The sequence below is a fragment of the Pipra filicauda genome, unplaced genomic scaffold (assembly GCF_003945595.2).
Source record: "Pipra filicauda isolate LSUMZ 115617 unplaced genomic scaffold, ASM394559v2 scaffold80_size11013439_pilon, whole genome shotgun sequence".
NCBI classification, from domain to species: Eukaryota; Metazoa; Chordata; class Aves; order Passeriformes; family Pipridae; genus Pipra; species Pipra filicauda.
In genome coordinates this window covers 1,411,239-1,433,209 of record NW_024104987.1, presented here as the reverse complement: position 1 = coordinate 1,433,209, position 21,971 = coordinate 1,411,239, and the positions used below count along the sequence as shown (strand labels likewise).

Genomic DNA, 21,971 nt, shown 5'->3' with positions numbered 1-21,971 from the left:
CAAAAGTTTAATTACATATGTGGGGCCTGCTGCATTTTTCATATCCTCTGCAGCCAGTGCTGGGAGAAAGATAAATGGCTTTAAGCATGGCTTAAACTGCTGGTGAAGTATAAAAACCAACTGGCTTCTTATCAGCATGTGAAATGGCTTTTTATTTTTGATTATTTCTTAATGAAAACTGTTTGCATTAGCTGTGAGCTCAGCTTTATTGCACAAACAGACGAGTTCACTGTTTACTCTGGGCTCAAAAACCCCTCCTTCCACACTCCTTCAGCTCCCGAATCCAAAACCACAGTCTATGGAGCTCTCCAGCTTTTCACACCTGCTTTAAAGCCTTCTTCTCCTCCCCACTTAGGCCTGGCTTTGGCTCTGCCTCTCTCTCCCAAGCTCTGAAGCTCAAGGTGCTCAGAGCTGCTCAGTGGAGCTGCTCAAATCCCCCTCGGCAAAGCTTCAGAGCCTGTGCAGCCCCTCTTAGATGGTCTGAGACCCATTTTAGACTCGACTTAGCTGCAAAACCCCCCTCCAGACAGCACAGGGGGCAGGAGGGAGCCAGTACCCTCCGGCACAGGCTCTCTGTCCGGGCAGCATCCCAGAATTGCCTTTCTCCAAGCCGGAGCAAACACACTGATGACAATCTGGAGCCTCCTTTGGCTGAAGGTGCTGGAAGGAAAATCCTTTCCAGCTCCAAAACCCTCCTCCGTCCTTCCCCCATCCATTTCCCCATCAAATCCTTACAACAAGGCTCTGCCTCCCCACGGAGGGCTCTGGAGCTGCCCACAGCCAGGGGAGGGATCTCCAGGCTCCCACAGCAACGCGAGTCCCGCACCAGGGACTCCAGGGATTCTTCCTTAGGCTCAAACTTCCAAGGGATGAGCTGCCACCCTTGTTTATATTTGTCAGCTCCCAGCTCTGAAGTGTGGGAGAAGGGAAGGAGAGGCAGTGCCAGGCGTGGATGCACAATAGACTTGTTACAATCGATGATTAACTGCTGCTCCACGGCAATTTGTGACAATTGTTTGCTACTGATGCACACGGGAATATGGGAAAGGTAGAAAAGCATCAAATACTTTTATATTGTATGAATATTATTACTCTGGAAGGGCAGCAGCCCAAACCACAGCAGCAGAGCACCTGGAGGGAGCAGGAGAGCAGCAGCCACTGCTCCAGCAATCCTGCTGCCAAATTCCTCTCGGCTCCTCCAAGTCCCACCCCAAACCCCACTGTCCTTATTGCCAGCACCTGCTCATTGGCAGCTGGAAGTCTGATTTACAGCTGTTCTAGGAAAACCAGGAATGCTGAGAGGCTTGGTTTGACCCTTGTCTGGGGGTGGGGAAGGGAAGAAGGAACAACTTCCTAAAGAAAATGCGAACACAAGGAGCTGACATCCCTTCCCGGGGAACAGAAAATAATTGCAGGTGAAATTCTCGTCCCTAAGGGCTGAGATAAATCAGAATTACTCCGGAAATTTCTCAGACTCCCAAAGGCTCAGTAGTCCCAGCCCCCTTTCCCTGCTCTGCTCCTCTCCATAAACCCTGGATGCTCCATTAGCTTTGAGCAGCTGTAAGGAAGGTGTCGTGGCCGCTGGGATTCACCCCTGTGGCCCAGAGTGCTCCCACCCTGCAACACCCCCTGGGCTCCACCTCTCACTGTGACACAAAGGAATCAGCACCAGGCAGGTGAAGCATCTCCAGAGGTTTGGAGAGACCCTGGATGGGGGGCAGAGGGGAACCACCCCAGGAAGGAACATCACACCACAGCAGCAGCACACTCTGCCTTCTGAGGACACCACCCACATCTTCCTTCATCCTTCCCCTTTTTCAAAGGTTTTTTCCAAGGATCACTGGCAGCACTCGGGTCTGAAGGCACCAGTCCCACTGCTCTCCAAGTGCCCATCCCACAGTGCATGCTCCCATTCTCCGTGGGAGCTCGTCCTCCTAAACTTCACAGCCTCCTTTTCCCCATCCTCCTATTCCCACTGCAGCAGGAATTTCAGGGAGCACAGAAGGGATGCCAAAGAGCAGATGGGTGTCAGCGAGCATCTGCTGCAACGCTGCTCTTATCTCCCACCTCCAGAAGAGGTTTTAATTACCACCAGTAATTAAGCACAGCACCTCTTATGGGATAACTGCCATCCCCTCGCAGCCAGGGACAGGGAGAGCTGCATCCCACAGGCTCTGAGCCAGGTGGGAGTCCTGGGATGCTCTGAGCAGGTCTGACAGCACAGATCACACCAGAGCTGGAAAGAAAACCACCAAGGGAAAAGCTTCTCTTTTAGTGAAGGAGTCCCCAAAGCCAGGGGGAACTCAGCTCTCACAAAGTCTGAATGGGGAGGACAAAAACGCTGAAAAAGGAGCTCCGAGGAGCTGCCCAACTATGGTCAAACTAAGGATTTACTTTTAAAAATAGCATTTATTTACTGCTAGCAAAGCTCAGGCTGCCGGAGCAGAGAGCACAGGCTTCCCATGCTCCAGGAGCCCCCGCAGAGCCACCACCCCGGCCCCGTGTTTGAGTGGGGATGGGACACTCCTGACCCCCTGTGCAGGCTGTGGTGGCTGCAGCCCCGTCCTGCTGGCACGACCTCAGCCCCCCCATACACCACAGATTCATTTTCCAGCGTTCCTGGCAGCTCAGAGAGGTCCCTGCATCTGCTCAGGCTTTCAGCAAGGGAGATAAATCAAGTGTCATGACTCACTGTCTCTTAGGCACCGTCACTCACCCGGGCTGCTCAGGAGCTGTGAATTCAGAGTCACTGCCACTGGCTCCCCCAGACCCACACTCAGCACCGAGTGCAGGGGACTCTGACACCCAAACACAGCTCAGACACCACGCCAAGAACAACCCAGCACCCTCCCAGTGCCAACCAGCACCCAGGTGGCTCCTTCCTGCCACGCAGAGCATCCCTGCTGCTGGGTGCTGCCTGTCGCCCTGCCCAGCCTCTCCTGACTTTGCCAGCACCACCTTTGCCCACCCAAACCTTGATCCTGATGCAAGAACACCTCCCCAGCTGCTCCAGTGATCCATCATCGTGTCTCATGAGAAATTATGCCCCAGCAGCCTGAGGAGCCACACAGACACAGAGAGGATGCTCAGATCCTTCTTGCTGCCCCTCTTAATCTCCTACAAGGTGATCCTTGTAGCTGCCACGCAATTCCTGCACCCAGGAAAGCTCCTGTCACCCTAGAGAGCTGCCAGCATGCATTTGGGTGCACTTTTGCATGGGAAAACGAATCCATAATGCAGCTCTTGATTCAGAGGGAAAAGTGTTGGAGAAATGCAAGAAAGGGAAGGAACAGCACAAGTTGCCCAAAGTTGGCCCAGACAAATCAACCCTCTGGAAATCTCAACTGGATGCATTAAACCAGCACTGATTCCTCCAGAGCCACAAAGACTCACTCCCACAGACAGCAAACCCCTCATCTTCCATGAGGATGTAGAGGACAATGGCTACATCTTTGAGCAGGGTCTGCCAGAGGAGGGTCCCTCACTACACCCACGGTGGGAGGGGGATGCTCAGGAGGGAAATCCCAGCACTGGGAACCACCTGAACCCCATCACTGCACCCTCCTGCCCCAGAAATCCTTGGGAATTCTCCCTGGTAAGGCTCAGAACCCCGTGGTGATGGTGCCACCAAAGCTGCTCCCAGTGAAGGACCACAACCCAAGTGACAGAGGTGACACAGCACCAGCCAAGCACATGCTGGCCACACACAGCATGGCCAAGGTGCTGCTGGTCCCTCAGGTGACACGGGTTTTCCGATGGCAGAAGGCAGGAGTGATGTCCAAGCCCTCCCTGACCTCACTGCTCCACGTTTGCCGTGTTTAAAGATTAACTTCTTGGGCGAGAGCAGCGGCACGACGCTCAAGGTAATTACATGCACTAGGTCCTTCCAAGCAAACTAATTCCTGCTAACTTCCAAGAGCACTTTAAAGAGTTCCCAGTAGATAAAGTGCTTCGCTGAATCATTTTATGCTGAAATTTTACACATCCGAGTTAATTTAATCACTTCATTTCCGAGGGCTGAGCTACGCTCGCGTCTCCGATCCTTGGCAGGGAACGGCTTCTGATCTGAGCAGGATCACACACACAGCCAATCTCTGAGGGGAGGGCAAAACCACACTCTCGTTATCCACTTGAAAAGAAAACTGGGATTTTTACCAGGAGCTATTAAGGGAGCAGGCAGCAGCAGCAGCAGCAGGGATGATAACCTTGGAGCCGGGAGGACGGGGCTGGTGCCGATCCCCTCCGAGCAGCCCCGGCGTGGTGACACAGCCACGGCTTGGCAGAGCCATCTGGTGCCATCCCTGAGGGTCCTGGCACTGTCCTGGCACCCCCAGGCACATCTGCACATCAATCCAGCCGTGCCTCCTTCCCAGGGAGGCTCCAGCATTGCCCTACTCCTCACACCCCGGAATTTAATCCACTTATTGCCACGTTACACCCGGCGCGTCTCCCCTGAACCCTTCTCTCCTGCCTGTCTTTTTTTAATTAGAGCTGAATCAAAATACAGAAATCCACGGAGCAGAAATCTCCAGGAGCAGGTATCAGTACAAACACAGCCACACATCCCAGATGCTGGAATCCCAGAGAGCAGAACACAACAGGGGTTACTCCCACTCGGGTTTTGCCACACCAGCTCCCTGCAGCAGTTCCAAGGCACCAAACCAGGCACAGGATGAGCTGCTCAGTTCTTTTCTCCATGGTTTCTTTTATTCTTTCCCCCCTCATTCCCACTATCCAAAGTCACCCGCTCCTCTTTTTGTTCCAAAAGGACACGGTGGCTTTGGCTGGAGAAATTCTCTTTGCGCTTTAATTAAATTAGTTGGAAAATAAAAATCAATGAATAAATGCATCGGAGCCCAGAGGTTTAACCAGAGATGGAAGTGGCCCAGTGGAGCGGTGCCTGTAATCATGGAATGGGTTTTGGAATGGGATCATCCTTAGGGATCATCCAGTCCCACCCCCTGCCACGGGCAGGGACACCTTCCACCAGCCCAGTTTGCTCCAAGCCCCTTCCAACCTGGCCTTGGACACTTCCAGGGATCCAGGGGCAGCCACAGCTTCTCTGGGCAACCTGTGCCAGGGCCTCTCCACCCTCACAGCCAAGAATTCCTTCCCAACATCCCATCTAACCCTGCCCTCTGGCAGTTTAAAAAACTCTTCCCCCTGCACGCCAGCTCCTTGCAAGCCAATTCCTAGAGGGAATTCCTCAAGTCACAGGTTGCATTTGCTGTTCAGCAGTTTCACACGTGCTCTGGAATAAAAGCACATCTGGAGAGACACATCTGGAGTTCCCATCGTCATCCCCCGCCCACCACAGCCCTGCAGGAGGGAACAGCAGTGGCTTCCCAGCCCGTGCCTGTCAGGGCTGATCAGCCCAAACACACGCCAGGGAAAAGGGGCCACTCCCAGAGCCAGCAAAATGAAACCAGTAATCGATTTCTGAGGAAAGTAAATAAAGTGCTCCTTTGTTCTCAGCCCTCGGACTCACACAGTCAATCCCGGCTCCCTCCAGAGGGACAAACACTTTGGAGTTTTGCCCACTCTCTGGGCAAAACCAAACCATCAGGCTGCTTCCAGGAGCACAATCCATCATCCTCCACACCGTGGGGACGAGTGGGATGGGGATACCCCACTGGTGTCACAGACAAAAATCACACACCTGATGGGATCACACACACAGACCCCTGGTCCTCAGAAACAAATTCCAGCAGACCGACAGCATTTCTGCCAACAAACCAGATTTCAAAGGGATTGGGGGATGGAAGGAGACCTGGACAGCCTGCAGAGGAGTGGCACTGCCATGGCCAGTCAACCCCACATCCCCTCCCTGAGCCCCCCAGAAAGGCTGGATGCCAACAAAACCCATGGCAAGGAGAGCAGGAGATTCCACCCCTCCCACTTCAGAGGCACCTGCTGCAGCAGGAAAACACCAAAGGGGGAGAAAATGGATTTGAACTGAGCCCTGTCAGACGAGCAGGAGCCACTTCCCACGTTCATGGCAGGATCCCAGTGCTGTTCTCCTGTGGGCAGCACTTCCCAGCCCCCTGTCACATTTGTAATGGTCCTATTTGAGGTTGTCCCCTGGGTAAAACCAGAACAGCAAACACAGGGCTTGGCCACAGCAGGATGGGGTGAAACAGAGCCCTGAGCCACAGCCCCAGCTGGGAGATGAGACTCTGGCTCAGGGTCTGGGCTCTCCTCCTGCAATAAATTCTGATTTATGGATCTGGGATGAACGGCTCCACAATGAGAACTCCTGTCCCTGGCAGAGTTTAAGCAGAAACAGGCAGTGTGGCTCCAGCCTTTGGCTCCAGGTCAGATATCCAGGATGGCTCGAGGGGGGTCAGGGACCATTGGGATTCCCTGGCACTCGCTCTGAGCCCTCCACCAAGGGCTGCAAATTTCCCACGTGTTTTGGCAACACCTGCCCCCACAGAGGGGACACAGCCCTGGCCAAGCCATGCCCAGCATCATCCTCACCATCACTCCATCTCCAGGGGCTGCTCCCAGCCCAGCACAGACCCGGAGCTGGGGGAGGGCAGCAAACACCACCCCAAAATCCACCTCACAAAGAAAAGAAGGATCTGAGCCACGCCTGGAGTTTATGGCAGAAGGAGCAGGGTTCTTTTTTCTCCCTTGAATCCAAAGCAAATCGATCTCTCAGCCCGAGGTGGGAAGACAGGGATGACTCAGCCGGCAGAACAGGGCTAAACTCCCCTTCCTGCGCCGCGGGAATTCAGCCGGGAAGCAGACACGGAAAAAAACCCTCTCCTTTACACTTCCCTCTTGGATTTCAATAAAGGAGGATTTTAAACAGCCTTTACCTGCCTTTTCACGGAAAAGCCCTCAGCACTAAGCATCCCAAGCTGCTCCTGTTCCCAGCTGAAGGTATTCCTGATCCCCACCCAGCGGGATACGAACGGCTCTGACAATGCCAGAACCAAACCAGTAAAAACAGACACAGTGCAGGAAGGAATGTTTTCCAGGGATTTTTCACCCAGTAGTGAGGCACAGCTCACTGAGCCTGGCATGGCTGCAACCCTGAGCAGCCCAAGATCTCCCTGAAGCTCCTGGAATACTGGGAGTCGGGTGTGTTGGCCACCTCACTGCTCTCTGGGAAAGCTGTCGAGGTCCACCTGGAAAAGGATGGAATCATGGAATGGTTCGGGTAGGAAGGGACACTTCAGATCCTCCAGTTCCAAGCCCCTGCCACGGGCAGGGAACCTTCCACTAGACCAGGCTGCTCCAAGCCCCAGATGTGCCACTTCAAACAGGAATAATGTTATTCTGCAAACTGCATCTTCCCGGGCTGGGACAGCAGGGATTGTCCCCGTTCACGCACTCCAGAGGGATTCCCGGGGGGAAAGAGCCAAAGAAATATTTTCCTGATGAATTTCAAATCTGAGCATCGCTTGTGGAAGCCGTAAATTCCCACCTCCTGGGAGCAGGGAAAGCACCACGGCACAGCCCCTCGTACAAAGGGAAGAGACGCCCACTGGCAGCAAAATAAATAAATAAATAAGCACCATTTTAATTACACATAATTGGGAATTCAGTGCTGTTTCGTCCCCACTTTCAAGCAGTTCACACCATCTGCTGTCACAGATCCATCCCAGGGCTTTGAAGAGAATCAGCCTCAGCTTTGCTTCCTCTCTCCAGACGCCCTCAGGGATGGAGTTATCGTTGAGCATCACCCAGGAGGGCAGAACTGGGGCTCAGGGCGAGTTCTCTGCTGGAAGTGGAGCCACACAGATGGCCGTGAATATGCTCAAGCTTTGTGACTCGCAGATAACACAGGTTAGAAAATAAAGAGACTTGGTTTAAGCTGACAACAATACAGATGAGAAACCACCAGGTCTTTGAAAATAAAAATAAAAGGCCTTTTTCTGCAGGGGACCCGAGAATCTGAGCACAAACCCTGCTGTCACCTCCTCCCCACAGGCAGCCAGGGGCCATCGGTCCCCAGCCCATGTCCTGGGGATGGGGACATTGGGGGGACACATTCCCATCACACCTCCCTCACAGGAGCTGCCAGGCTTGGCTCCCACTGCAGGTGCTGGGGCTGTTCCAGTCCCACCAACGCTCCTGCTTCCCCAGCCCCCGAGAAAATAAGGGAGGAAAAGCACAATCTGAGATCTCTGCTCGTGTGCTGCAGACAGTCTGCATCCAAACCCACATGAAATCTCTGTGCAGCCTCCAAAGGGCAGGACAGCCAGGCTTGCCTGGATCCTGCTCCATCCAGGAACAGCCTATTCCTGTGCCAAGGGGAAATCAAGCAGGAGCCCAACAACCCCCCACCCCACCCCAGCCGGGCTGAACGTCCTTTGCCCCCGTGTCGGGATGAAATAAAACCTCATTTACAGCCCCCCGAGAGGGACAGACTGTGATGGGCAGGATGTGTGAGCAGCTAAATCATTACAGAGGCTCAGCTGGAAACCAAAAACCATTTCAGCCTGCCAGAGAAAGGCAGAAGGACCCTCCCTAAGTGGGGTTATTTATCCAACACCTCTCCCAGCGGCCGCACAGAGCGGGATCGCCTGTGCCTGGGCGAGGGGCTCCCAGCCAGCCCCCCATCCCTGCACCTCAGCACGAGACACATCCTCATCCCTGTCCCCTGGGCAGCTTTGGGATGCAGCAGCAGGCAGGCTGGAGGCAGGGCAGGCAGAGCAGCTGCTCCAAAGCTATTCAGGGAGAGGCGGCCGAGGGGGGGATGCTCCGCACTCAGGGTTCCCTCCTCGGCAACGGCACCAGCAGGAGCTCCCTGGCTTTACATGCTGGAGAAGTCACATTAAATAGAGCCATTGCAAGAGGCCAAGAAAGCTTCAATCACAGCCTGGGTGTTATCAGGGCTTGAGGCGAGGCAGGAGCCGCGGAGCAGAGCCCTCATTACCTCTGCCTCTCGCAGAGCTTTTGCCTTCAAACGGGGAAAAATCCTCCTGGAACTGTGTGGCAGCTCCTGCTCCAGCCCTGGGCACTGTCCCCAGCCAGCCTGGCCAGGGGGACACCTACACTGGTCCCCAAGGAGCAGTCTGAAGCCATGGTCACCCTGGAGGGGATGGCCCAGATCCCGGTGTCCCTGGAGCTCCTGGTGCCCAGGGGGCTCCCAGTGATGGCCCAGAGTCAGGACTGGGGTGCACAGGGGGGAATTTCAGGCTGGATTGGTTCAGGAAGAGGCCACTGACCCCACGCTGCTGATCACACTGGAGGATCTTTCCTGGAGGCAGAGAGGTGCTAAAAAGCACTCTGGGATTTTTATGGCAAAATTATGATTTTAAAGGCTCTAATATTCCCTTCCTGCGCCAGACACCCTCTGTGGCTCAACACCCCCATCCCAGGTGGCCCTGAGCAGGAGCCATCCTCCTGCATCCCACAGGATGCCCAACAGCAGAGGCTTCAAAATATTATCCAAGCTCAGATATTCACTCCCATAGCACCCACCAGCTCTGCACTTGTTTAAAGAGCAATTAGAGTGTAAACCCGTTAAGTCTCACTGAATTAAAGATGAATTATGGTGCAAACCTACCAGCCTCATTGAATTAAAAAGGAATTAAAGTGTAAACCCGCCAGCCCCACTGAACTGAAGAGGAATTATAGTGTAAACCCACCAACCCCACTGAATTAAAGAGCAATTATGGTACAAACCCACCAGCCCCACTGATTTAAAGAGCAATTATAATATAAACATGGCTTTTATCTGAACAATCAATACATGTATGTGGGAAAGCTTCCTGCTGGGGGGGTGGAGGAAATAAAACATTGATTTTTAGTGAAAAGGCATATTCCATCATCCTGTGCCATATACCACGTGGAGGAGGATAAAGAGCAGCCTGGACACGAACAAGTGTCTCAGGACACCGTGAACTGAAACGAAAATGTGTTGAAATTGAAATCAGACGGGAAAGAAATCACAGCTCAAATCACATCAGAACCAGCAATTATGGAAAATGAACCTGCTGCCAGCAAAAGCAAAAGAGATTCCCAACCCTCTGCTCCCAGGGAGCACAAGCTCTGCCCCAGCAGCTCCCCCAGTCCCCTGGCAACCAGCTGAGATTTAAACTGGAGCTGAACTGGTGAGCAAAACCCACTGGCACAGCCCCCTGGGGCAGCAGCCCCAAATCACCCACAGCAGCAAAGCCTCAGCTGAGCCGTTTTTCCCGGGCAGAAGCTCAGCTCCACAAAGGCATCTGAGCACCCACAGGTCTCAGCTGGGACCCGGGGTGACAGTGGGTGCTCCCAAACCTCCTGCCACCTCCCAGCAGCTCCAGCACCCTTTGTGCAGCCTCGCAGAGACAGGGAACCCCACAGCAGCACTTCATGCTTTTAGGGAATAAAATATAGTCAGTGGTGTCCCCCCAAGCCCCTCTTTGCACCCCAAGAAGAGCCAAGCTTTGATTGAGGAGGTGACTCAGAGCTGAGTGGAAGTGGAAGCAGAGGCAGAGGCAGAGCCAGGATGGTCCCAGCACCCCAAGCACCACCAGGAACAGGGTGACAAGTCAAAATCCCAAAGCAGCACAGGCTTTTTTTTTTTTTTTTTACCTAAATAGATCCCTTGATGTCACACTGCAGGGAAGAAAACAGGTCACCTGCAAATGGGACCAGAACCAGGCAGACAATTACCATATACATATGGACATATTGCCACACACATACATACATATATATATTTTTTTTTCTCCTGTCTCCATAATGTGGTCATACTGCTCCACACACACCCACTGAGCCTGGGGATCACTTCAGTGCCCCCCCTACTCCATTTGGGGATTGTTCCCATCCCTGGCCCATCCCCTGCCAAGTCCATTTCACACCATCCCACTCCTGCAGCCACGGTCCATCTCCACTGACACAGCTGGGCTATGGCTTTTTATACACTTCATTATCCTTAAAATGCTTGTTTAGTTGGAACCTGGGGAACAGCCCTTTTTGGTGGCTGCAGCTGATTTCCTTTCCCTCAGCAGTGCTGATGCCTCCCTGCACCCCATGGCACACGCCCTGGCATCACTCCTCAGCCCCTGCTGCCCTAATGCAGAGTGACTGCTGCAGCCCCTGGCTTTCATTTCACTCCTCCAAAGCATCCTTAGGGTGACTACAAATGATTCCCATCCCCATTCAGCTAAAGAAGCACCGCTAGGAAACAAATGAATTACTGTGCTCAGTGACTGGAGCCCAAACAACATCCACTCCGGGGGCTGGGTTGGAGCAGTTGTTAGTTCAGTTTAATAAACCTTGAAATTTAAGGGTTTCCCCAAAGCAGCTGCAGTGGAGTGGTGAATCTCCCAAGATTTGCTTGTGCTAATCCTCTTCCAGCCTGGAATTGAGCTGAGACAGGATTTCAGCCCTCCAGTTGCTCCCAAACCACTCTGGGAAGACACAGGTTTGATGCACAAGTGTCCCTGGAGATGCTCCTCACCCTCAACACCCAACACCCCAAATCAGGAGAGGTTTCCAGAGGACTAATGACAGCACACAGTGCCACACTTGTCTGTCCCTGGCACCACTGTCATCCCTGAGCACCACACAGAAGCCACCAGAGCTGTCAGGGATGGAGATGAATTTCTGAGGAATTTATTTTATCCAGCTGCAGAATTAAAAAGACATAACAGACTGTCAGGTGTAGGCAGGGAATTAACACTCCCCCAATTAACAAGGCTCCATTTGGGAAATTATTCCTCTGATGAATGGCCACAAGCACCACAAAAAACCCTCCCTGCAGCTTCCAGACTTCCAGACCCAGCTCTGGAGTGTGGGGCCTCACCAGCACATCCCTCACCAGGCTTTAATAAACCTGCTGGACTAACAAATCACCCTGGAATCAAAGGAGAGCACAGAGGAGAAGCAAGAACAGACAGAGCACAACTCCTGCATCCCTGGCACCCACAGGGCACAGCGTGGGCTGGGAATGTCCCCCCAGGAGCTGCCCCTCCTGCACAGGCACCAGGACACTCATCCATCTGCCACCAAACACTCCTGTGCAAAGGACAGCAAACACCAGGTTCAGTTTAACCCTGTAAAGCTGAAATTCCTAATCCAAGGAGGGAGGCTGTGCCTGGACTGATGGGGGCACAGGTCTGTGACTGAGAAGGCATTGCCTCACTCCCAGAAGGATTACGGGCCCCCACTCCATTTCTTATTCTGAAGCTCTGCCTATATAAATCCACGCTCAGTCACGACTATAAAAGCCAAGCACAGATCCCAGCCTGACAAGGATGGTCAATAACCATTTGAAACGCTTCAGGAAGGATGTTTTTTAATCAATACAGACATTGCCACAGGCATTTATCAGCCAGGCTGGCCAGGAAGCCTCCGAGTGAATTGATGGCTTCTGAAAGCAGCACTTTCCTGGATCAGGCACAGTGTGAATGTGTCAGTGCCGTTACAAACAGTGTGGGAATCATCTCAAAGTGCTGAACACCTCGTTTTGCAGAAGGAGCTTCACGTTACATAAGTTGCAATGACTTAATGAACCTTTGGGATGCACACGGGAGGCTCCGGCTGAATCACCCCGATCAATCACGGCTGGAGAGGTTTTATCCATCATCCCTCCCTCCCTCCCAGCCACTGCTCCTGCTCAGGGCAGGGGGAGAACGAGCAGAAAATTTATGGGGTGAGCACCAGCAACCTGCTTGTTCTCCTGTGGTGGGAGCTGGGCATTGCCACGGAGGTTTTCCCACTGGCACCGGGGGACAGAACGGATCAGGGCAGCCCAAAAAGCTGGGACAAGGCTGGACTTTCAGAAACCAGATGGTCCACCCAGTAGTAACAGAGGGGAAAAAAAAGGGGATTTCTTGGCTGCAAGGACAAAGCACACGGATATGCTGCCTGAGCATCAGTGCCAACCCCAAAACTCAGCTCAGGCCCTCTCTCTGTATTGATCCCCGAGGGGTTTTGCCTCCTCTTGTATCTCCCCAGTTCCCTTCCTCCCTTCCAGCACACATTCCTGCTTCCCAGGCCCTGAACTGCTGAACTGATGAAAGAGAAGCTCCATGAGCAGGTTCTGCTTCCTCTCCTGTGCAGCCCATTCCCCTCCTGGGCAGCCCTGGAGCACAGAAACTTCCTTTGAAGGGGCAAAATAAAGCAAAAATGGGGAAAAAAACGAGCTTAGGAAGGAGGTAGAAAATCAGAGCAGAAAGTGGCCCAGCAGGATGGACCCACAGCAGGGCTGGCACTGGGGGTGCCCCCAGCCCACCCACCCCCTGCCTCAGGGCTTCCCCAGCCAAATCACCTCCTGAGCCTCAGCACTGCAGCTGGTTTGGTGCAGCAGCTCCAATTTAAGGGAAAAAATAGAGTTTCTATGTAATGAGGCTCCTCTACGATGCCCACAGACCTCGTGGCTCATTTAAATAATAAGTTTAATGAAATTCCATTTCTTATGTACACTATTTCAAACACAGGTTTCTTCTTCCAATTACTAAATCCACCTGGATTTACTCACTGCACATCCAGGCAGGAATGCCAGAGTACCACTTCCTAACCCACACCCCACCAAGGCTCAGCTGAGTCACTAAAACAAACCCTGATTCCCTTCAGGAACATCAGTGTCTTCCCAGCACCAGCAGCACAACACCAGAAGCACATCACATCCCCTTGGCACCAGCATGGAATGGTTTGGGTTGGAAGGGACCTTAAAGATCATCCATCCCACCCCCTGCCATGGGCAGGGACACCTTCCACTAGCCCAGGTTGCTCCAAGCCCTGTCCAACCTGGCCTTGGACAGTTCCAGGGATCCAGGGGCAGCCACAGCTCCTCTGGGCAACCTGTGCCAGGGCCCCCCCACCCTCACAGGGGAGAATTTCTTCCCAATATCCCATCTAACCCTGCCCTCTGGCAGAGGGAAGCCATTCCCCCTTGTCCTGGCACTCCAGGTCCTTGTAAACAGTCTCTCCAAGCCCCAGACACACCCATGTCTCTGGGATGGCTGAGGAGCAGCAGGGATGCTGCTGGATATCCAGGTGCTTCCACAGGCGTGGATTTGCAGTTTGGGAGAGCAGCCAGCTCTGAAACTCCTCCTCCTCCCTCCTCCCTGGGGCCGGAGCTGAGCCGACCTCCAGCTGGGCACCAGAGGGACATTTGGGATTTTAGTCCTGGCACTTCACAGCCACATTTCTGCTGTGACCTCCTCTGCCCCAGCACCTCGGGCAGAGATGTCCCAGGGGCAGCGGGGCTGGGGGGGGGAGCAGAGGCAGCAGCTGGGGAATATCGGGAATATCGGGAATATCACCGTGTGCTCCCACTCGGCTCCCTCACTGGATTGGGAGCGCTGTGAATCACTGAGCACCAGCACTGCCGAGGCCCCAGCACGCCTGGCTGTTCCATATACAGCTCCACGGGCATGAGTCACAGCTCAGGTTCCAGGGCTGGATGCAAATCCCTTCTGAGAACTCCCGGAGAACAGCACCGGGCGAGCCGGGGGTCGGGCCCGGCCGCCAGCCCAGGGCACCCTGCCCAGGGTGTCCTCGGGGTCTAGGGTCTGCAAACACAAGCAGGCTGAGCTGCCCCGAGCCCTGGGGCTGCCCAGGGAGCTTTAGGGAGCAGGGCACCCACCCCCTGGTCCTCAGGGCAGGAGGGCACAGCCCCCGGGGGCACCGGACAGAGCTCCACCAGCACCCACAGCAACAACCAAACATCCCCAGCTTCATCCCAACCCACTCTAAAGCAGAGAAATACAGATTACATCCCTTGCCTACCCAGATATATTTGAGACAAGGCTGGATTCTCTTTCTTTCGTAGTAATTAAAGCCTAGTGATTATCCCACTCATCAAACACCACGTCTAGACACAGACTTTTCACTGCGATTCACAGCGAATCCACCCCTACTCCGTTTCACGTGGCTACACACACCCTACTCCACACATCCACCAGGCAGCCAGCTTCTAGGAGCTCACAGAAAGGTCACATTTTGATTCAGCACGGGCTGGAGAGGGGCTGGAGCAGGAGGGAGCAGAGCCCCAGCCCTGGAGGGGGAGAGAGAGAGAGAGACAGGGCTCCAACCCTGTCCAGGTGGTCCCGTGCTTCCTGTCTCCCCCAAAAAAACAACTTACAAGTGATGGGAAACCCAGGGATTCAAGATGGTGGGGAAGAAGAGAGTATGGCTGGGTTTGGAAAGAACCATAAAGCTCATCTCCTTCCACCCCCCTGCCACAGGCAGGGACACCTTCCACCAGCCCAGGCTGCTCCAACCTGGAGCAACTGCTGCTGACTGGGAGAAAAAGCAGAATAAGGTTGTTTTTCCTCCCACCAGAGCAGATGAGGGACAGATCTAACTACCACCTTTCCTCCACCTCCTTTTCTCTAGGTCTAAAAGAAACCTTCTTGCTTGCTCCTGGCTACAAGGATCCCGTCTGCAGAGTCACTGCTGCTCCCCAACTCTCCCAGCCGCGTTAAATGTGCATTTCCATCTCTAACAGTAACTCCTCAGACACGGGGCCCTGGGGAATCCCAGCTTTCCATCTTCTCCAGCCATCCCATCCCCATCCCCGGGCTATAAAGACAAAGGCAGAACAAGGCAGCGGCTGCTTTGGGATTTCCCTTTGTTTTCACAGCTTTAGCGATTGAAAAACATGTAAATATGAAGGAAGGGTCAACGATTCAACAGTGATTAAGTCTGAAATATTCCACTTAGTACCCATTAGACTTTGAAAACACCCATTATGTTCCCAGAGTTCCCCAGAGCCCAGCCAAGCACTACCCAGCTCTGGGGAAAGCAGCTTCCTTGAAAGGCTTGAGGTATCTTGAGAAAACACCCGAGTTCATTTCAGTAGCAAGAAATAAAAAAAAAAAAAAGCAAGAGACAATAAAAGAATTAATGTATTGTAGGTCCTTAATACCATTTCCCCAGAGAGAGGAAAAAACAACCAAGTCTAATGGAAATTTTCTATTCCCAAAACCATTTGCACTGTTATTGTCTGCAACTAAAAGAAGATGAAAACATAAAACCTCAGCAGCTCGAGTTTCTGAAAACTGCCTCTCTTTTTTTTTTTTCCTCCTTGAAGAATAAAATTAAACTGCACCTGGGATATGAAGCTTCCACCTTACAAAAATATCCAAACCCCTGCAGCAGCCTTACAGCCACAGGGCTGGAGCAGCTCCTGCTAAAAGACCTGGAGGACCCCAAGCTCCTTGAATTTAGCACAGAACATCCTGCCATCCCTTTGGAAAAATTCAAGCTGGTATTTCAAATCCTGTGGATTTGAAACACTTCAGGAAACATGCAATTAAGCAATGTGGTTAAAATAAAAGAGGCCGATTTAAGAGGGTAGTCCTATTCCTTGTAAAAAGAAGGATCACTCCTTCATCTCAATCAGCTCCAAATTGTGCTCATGATGTTTTAAACCTCTATTTCACTTGCTCTCCAAGCAAGAAAAAGCAGAGGAGCAATAAGATTAATTCAGTAAATTACATTTTCTTTGTCTACTGGAAAGCTGCTATTAAGTAGAGGAAGAGACAATTGTGTTGTCTCGGGGGATGTATCCCCATCAGCCACCCCACAAACACACCCCGGAGCTGGGGAAGCCCAAAGAGGTCCCACCACCCCCCCTAAATTCCTTCTTTAAAATCTATTAAGGGGGAAAGAGCTGCCAGCCAGACATTTTACTCTCCGTTTTGGCAGCTACAATTCTGTGAACCTCCAGAACAAGGACTGACAGCGTGAATGCCAGTCCTCATCTATAATTAAGGAGGGTCAGAGCCACAGGGCACCTTCACCTCGGCACAGCCTGGCCAGGGCAGGGCGAGCACTGGCTGTGCCCACGCTGCAAATCAACCGATGCCGAGCGCAGGCGGTGATTTCATCTCCTCGGCGAGCGAGATACCTAATTATCAATAATTCATGGGCACAGACAGACGTGCAAGTGGCTTTGAGAACCGAAGTGGAAAGCGAAGAAACAATTCTTGGAATAAGAGGCAGCGGGAGACAGAGGCAGGGAGGGAAGGGAAGGCGCACTTTGCATGCACGTGTCAAACCCCAATCCAACGGCGATGACATACGTGCCGGCCCCGGAGCCACTGTACCAGGGGGGCTTTGCCCGTGCCCTCTGCAGGTGGTATATGACAGGATGCTTGCCTGGATGGAGCCCAGCTCTACCTATCCGGATGGACAGCTCGCTCCCACAGTCCAGGGGACGGGCAGGGTCCTGCTCCTGCTTCTCCTTCGCGGCTCGGGGGTCGCAGCTCAAGGCCAGGGCGGCGTGGGAAGGGCCACTGAAACCCTGCAAGGCAAGAGGCACAAGGGTTCTCCAAGAGGCACAAGGGTTTCCCCACAGCTGCCCATCAGCCTTCTCCCAGCCCCACCCTCTGGCACTGGTGTGGAGAATCCTGGAATCATGGAATGGACCTTAAAGCCCATCCAGTGCCACCCCCTGCCATGGGCAGGGACACCTTCCACTAGCCCAGGTTGCTCCAACCCATCCAACCTGGCCTTGGACACTTCCAGGGATTCAGGAGCAGCCACAGCTTCTCTGGGCAACCTGTGCCAGGGCCTCCCCACCTTCCCAGGGAAGAATTCCTTCCCAGTATCCCACCTAACCCTGCCCTCTGGCAGTGGGAAGCCATTCCCCCTTGTCCTGGCACTGCAGTTCCTGATAAAAAGGACTCCAGGTTGGTGTTTCTGGATGTTCCCAGGATCCTCAAACCCACCTGGAGCTACAAAACTGGGAGGAAACAAGGGGTTAGAGGCACAACAGCAGAGCTGAGAGAAGGGAGCGTGTCCATGGCAGTGGTTGTGTGACTTGGTGTCACCAGGATGCCCCCACTGCACCTGGAATCACCCCTCAGAACACTGCTGGATGGATGGCAGCAGAATAAGCCATCAAACACTGAACAGCCAGAGCTGGTAAGGGGAGCCTTGCTGGGTAAGGTCACATGAAACAAAAATAAAGGTTAAAGATGAATAACTAAATTGTCTCTTCTCCCCTTATTTGCATAATACAGTCTGACCAGGGCTATTAATACTAATCACATATTTGCTGTCTGCTCTCCACTGCAGCTCAGCCAGGCAGCTTTCACCTCCACCAACCCAGCAATTACAGGATGAGGAGCTCGTGTTTAAATCCCTCTGGGAGATGGGAGACCCCCCTCCCTCCCAGCACACCTGCCCATGGGAGACACCTGCAGCTCTGCACCCGAAATCCCGGGCAGTGGCTGGGAGAACAGGCAGGAACAGGGCGGTTTTCCAGCAAAACCTGGATGATGTGACACAGGGAGGGAAGAGGGGAGTTTCCCATCACAACCTGACTTGGACAAGGGCAAGGAGAGGCTGAGAATGGAAGCTCAGGGGCTCATCCTGCTGCTGGCACTTCTGCAGCACGGTCTCCTTATACAAGGAGAGTCACAGAATCACGGAATGGTTTGGGTTGGAAGAGACCTTAAAGATCATCTCATCCCACCCCTGCCATGGGCAGGGACACTTTCCACTAGCCCAGGTTGCTCCAAGCCCTGTCCAACCTGGCCTTGGACACTTCCAGGGATCCAGGGGCAGCCACAACTTCTCTGGGCAACCTGTGCCCACCCTCCCAGGGAAGAATTCCTTCCCCATATCCCATCTAACCCTGCCCTGTGGCCATGTGAAGCCACTCCCCCTTGTCCTGTCACTCCAGGCCATTATAAATAGTCTCTTTCCATCTTTCTTGCCTGGTCCTGCTAAAGCTAAATGGCTTTTCACCTCTGTCAAAGTGAGAAACACCAAAAGCTTTCTGGAAAACAGGAACCTGAGGAGAAGCAAGGACGGGAATTGGAAGGTGCAGAAGTAAAGTCTCAACTTCAAGTGCCCATAAAGGACTTCTGAGCACGGCACGGGGCCCTCCAGCCCTGCTCCAGCCACCAGCCTCCTCAGGCATGGGGAATACCAGGATTCCTGGAGCAGACAGCTCTGCTTCCACATTTTTCCTTCCGGCACGTTGTCAAACGAGCCACAGCCACCGCGGCAGCAGCTTTGTGGGCTTTACCACCACGGGATCCGTGGCTTTGCTCCAGCCCAAACACAGCTGCTGCCCAGCCAGAGCGTGTCAGCACAGGCAGGGCAGCGAGCCCAGGGCACGGCCAGGACACTGTCACAGCCACCCAGCCAGGGGGAGGGAGGGAAACCCCCTGCCCAGGCAGGAGCAGGGAGGTGACACCGGGCAGCTGCCCTCTGTCCCCATCCACACCGACCCAGCCAGGCCCTTGGGAGGTCAGGACCACTCACCCCACGCTCTGCAGCCCCGCTCAACAGCCTCCCATGGGGATTTTCCGTGCCACCATTCCCAGCACACCAAACTCTTATCAAAATGATGCCCACAGTCCTCCATTCCCCACCGAAACGGAGGCGCACTCAGGGACATTGCAGCTGCTTTTCGCAGGGTCAGGTCACCTCCCTGCTGACAGGCACAAACACACGACAGCAGCAACTCATCAAAATATCAGTGACCTTCAGGAAAGCACACGATTGATTCCGACTGGGACTGCTCCCAGTCATTCCAGCCCGGGCCCTGCATGAGGCCCTTAATTGGAACGTGTCAGTGGGTTAAAACAGCATTAGAAAGAGGAGAGGGAAGTCAGCTCGCATTAATTAGTTCGTGCCAGTAATTAGCGTTAAGTGAAGGAACCACGGGGGTTGATTATTTCCAAAAGCGAGAGGCAGTGAGAGACTTGGGCAGGAAGAACTTGGAGGAAAACTATTCTGGGATGTGGGAGTCCCCACTGCACTTGTCTGCTCGTGGAGAGAAGCTGTTGGATTGTCCTGGCCCTGCGTGGAAAAGCGAATGAGAAAAGAAGGTGTCCTTTATGCAGAAAAAAAGGTATCCTTTTAGATAAAAAATGGGTATCCTTTTAGATTAAAAAAAAATAGGTATCCTTTCAGGTAAAGCAAGGATTTTGGATCACATCCCCCTGCCCAGCAGCCTCTTGCACAAGTTTTAAATTGATCTGATGCCAATCTTAAAAAGAATTGAAGAGTGAGTGATGCCTTTGAGAAATAATCTGCTCTTCTCCACCTGAGCAATGAAGGGGAATAAATTAATAAAGAAATAGTGATGATAAAAGATGATGGTCTGGTTTTGGGTGGGTCACTTGGTCCCAGGCCTGGAGGTGTTGCTGCTCTTCCTGTGCAGTATCTTAACCCAGCAAACCCTGGCACAGGCTCCACAAAGCCACAGGAAACAAAGATGCATCAACTGATGGCAAAAAGTACCACAAGGGGAAAGAGAAAAACAGAATAAACGTTGCTACTTCCTTTAAAAATACTAAAAACTATTCCTAAGTTGTCCCAGAGCAGACACAGAGACGATAAGAGACAATAATAAGCCATGGTTTGATGGTGCCCAGAGGCTCCTATTTCACACTTAATAAGAGAGAGACAGTGATAACAGAGCAGGGACCAGAGAAAGAGAAAAGGGTGGGTCAGTGCTGTCACTCACTTGGCTTTGCTGCTCCTGCACTTCTGCACTGACCCAACATCTCTGGGGATGGAGACAGAGGCACAGAGCAACAACTCTCTGGATTTTCCAGGCTAGATCAACAGATTTATGTTAAAAACATGAAATAGGAGTGGGTAGAGAGTTCACTTAGTTATCAGAGAGCACCCACCAACATGTAAACCAACAGGCTGGGATTCTGTTATTTAAAATGACATATCAAGGGCTCGATGCTTCCAAGGGATCCAAATCCCAGTGCCAGCCATGAATCCCGGTGCCAGCAGCAGAGTTGAGGAATGTGAAGCAATGGAGAGCATCCCCCACCCTCCCTCAGCACATTCTGGTTTCACTCCTTGAGACCTCAGGTGGTCACATCACTCCCAGAGCCCACGGAGGGACACAGAGGGACCCACAAAAAAAACAATGTGTCTTCCACATCTTCTAGGGGAAAAAAAAAAAAAAAGCTTGGTTTTGGTTAATGTTGACAAATATTAACGAGCACAAAGGGATGAGTTAAGGGAAGGAGTCAGCAGGCATGGATTTAAGTGGACTTGGATTGCAACTCCTCTCCACGGATCACCAGCAACCCCTCGCTCGAATTGCTAAAATCAACAACTCAAGTGCAGCCTCAAACACTCCCAGCAGTAAAAAGGCCCCTCTCGGTGCTGAAGTGGGTGCAGTCACATTTATGATTAATAGCAACCACCATGCAGCTCTGGACACACTCTCATACCCATTAATCCTGCTCCCACAGTGCCCAGCAGCCCTGACTCCCAGCACAGCACAGCCAAACCTCCCAGCCTCAACTGGGTCCCTCCAGCAGCACCCAAACCCCTTTGCTCAGACAGATTCCTGCATAAATTGGGAATAAGCCTTGGGACACCCAGTATGTCCTAGACCACCAGGAACTGGGAAGGAAAGGTGCATCCACAGAAAAAAATTCCAGTGTTTTCATGGCAGATCTGCTCTGGCAGCTCCCTGTGAGCAGATCCCATCAGGCTTTATCCTTCCCCACCCCAGCAGTGCAGCAGCACAGCAGCCAGAGCCTTCCCTAATAACTCCAACCAGGGAAGCTTAAGTGAATATTAGGGAAGCCTGGTATCAGTTTATCTGTAACTAATGTCGCATTATTGCAAGTACATTTTATTCAGTGCTAATTATCAGCCACTCAGATAAGTCATAACTCCTGAAAATTGCAAACAGCAGCTTTAATCACCAGCTCTGCCAACGGGCTGCGAGGGCAGGAGGAATAAATCACCTCCTCCTGTGGCACAGGAGCGTGGGCACAGCCAGGGTGTCCTGGGGGGTGACACTAGAGCTGCCCCAGCCCCGGGGGCTCCCCTGGGAGCTGCCAGAGATCCTTGGAAGTGCCAAAATGTGCAGCGTTGTCCTGAGCTGGCAGCACCCAGCACACCCAGACCCCCCGTCTGGCACACCAGGAGGGAGGCAAATTCACCAAAAAACACCCCAAACCCTTAAATAACAGGAATGACAGGAAAGAATCCTGCAGCCCTTCCAATCCAGGGATGTTGGGATGCCCATCCCAGCCAGTCCAGCACGGCTGGATCACCAGGAGCACCGTGGCAGG

General features: G+C 52.9%; 1 protein-coding gene across 1 annotated transcript in view; it reads right to left on the bottom strand.

Annotated features, from left to right (window-relative positions):
* Positions 1-21,971, bottom strand: part of SLC39A11 (solute carrier family 39 member 11) — an 80,161-nt gene that overhangs the window by 39,042 nt on the left and 19,148 nt on the right. Inside the window, exon 5 of the mRNA XM_027725396.2 lies at positions 17,059-17,203. Within this exon, the coding sequence (XP_027581197.1) occupies positions 17,059-17,203 (145 nt within the window). The remainder of the gene's footprint in view (positions 1-17,058; positions 17,204-21,971) is intronic.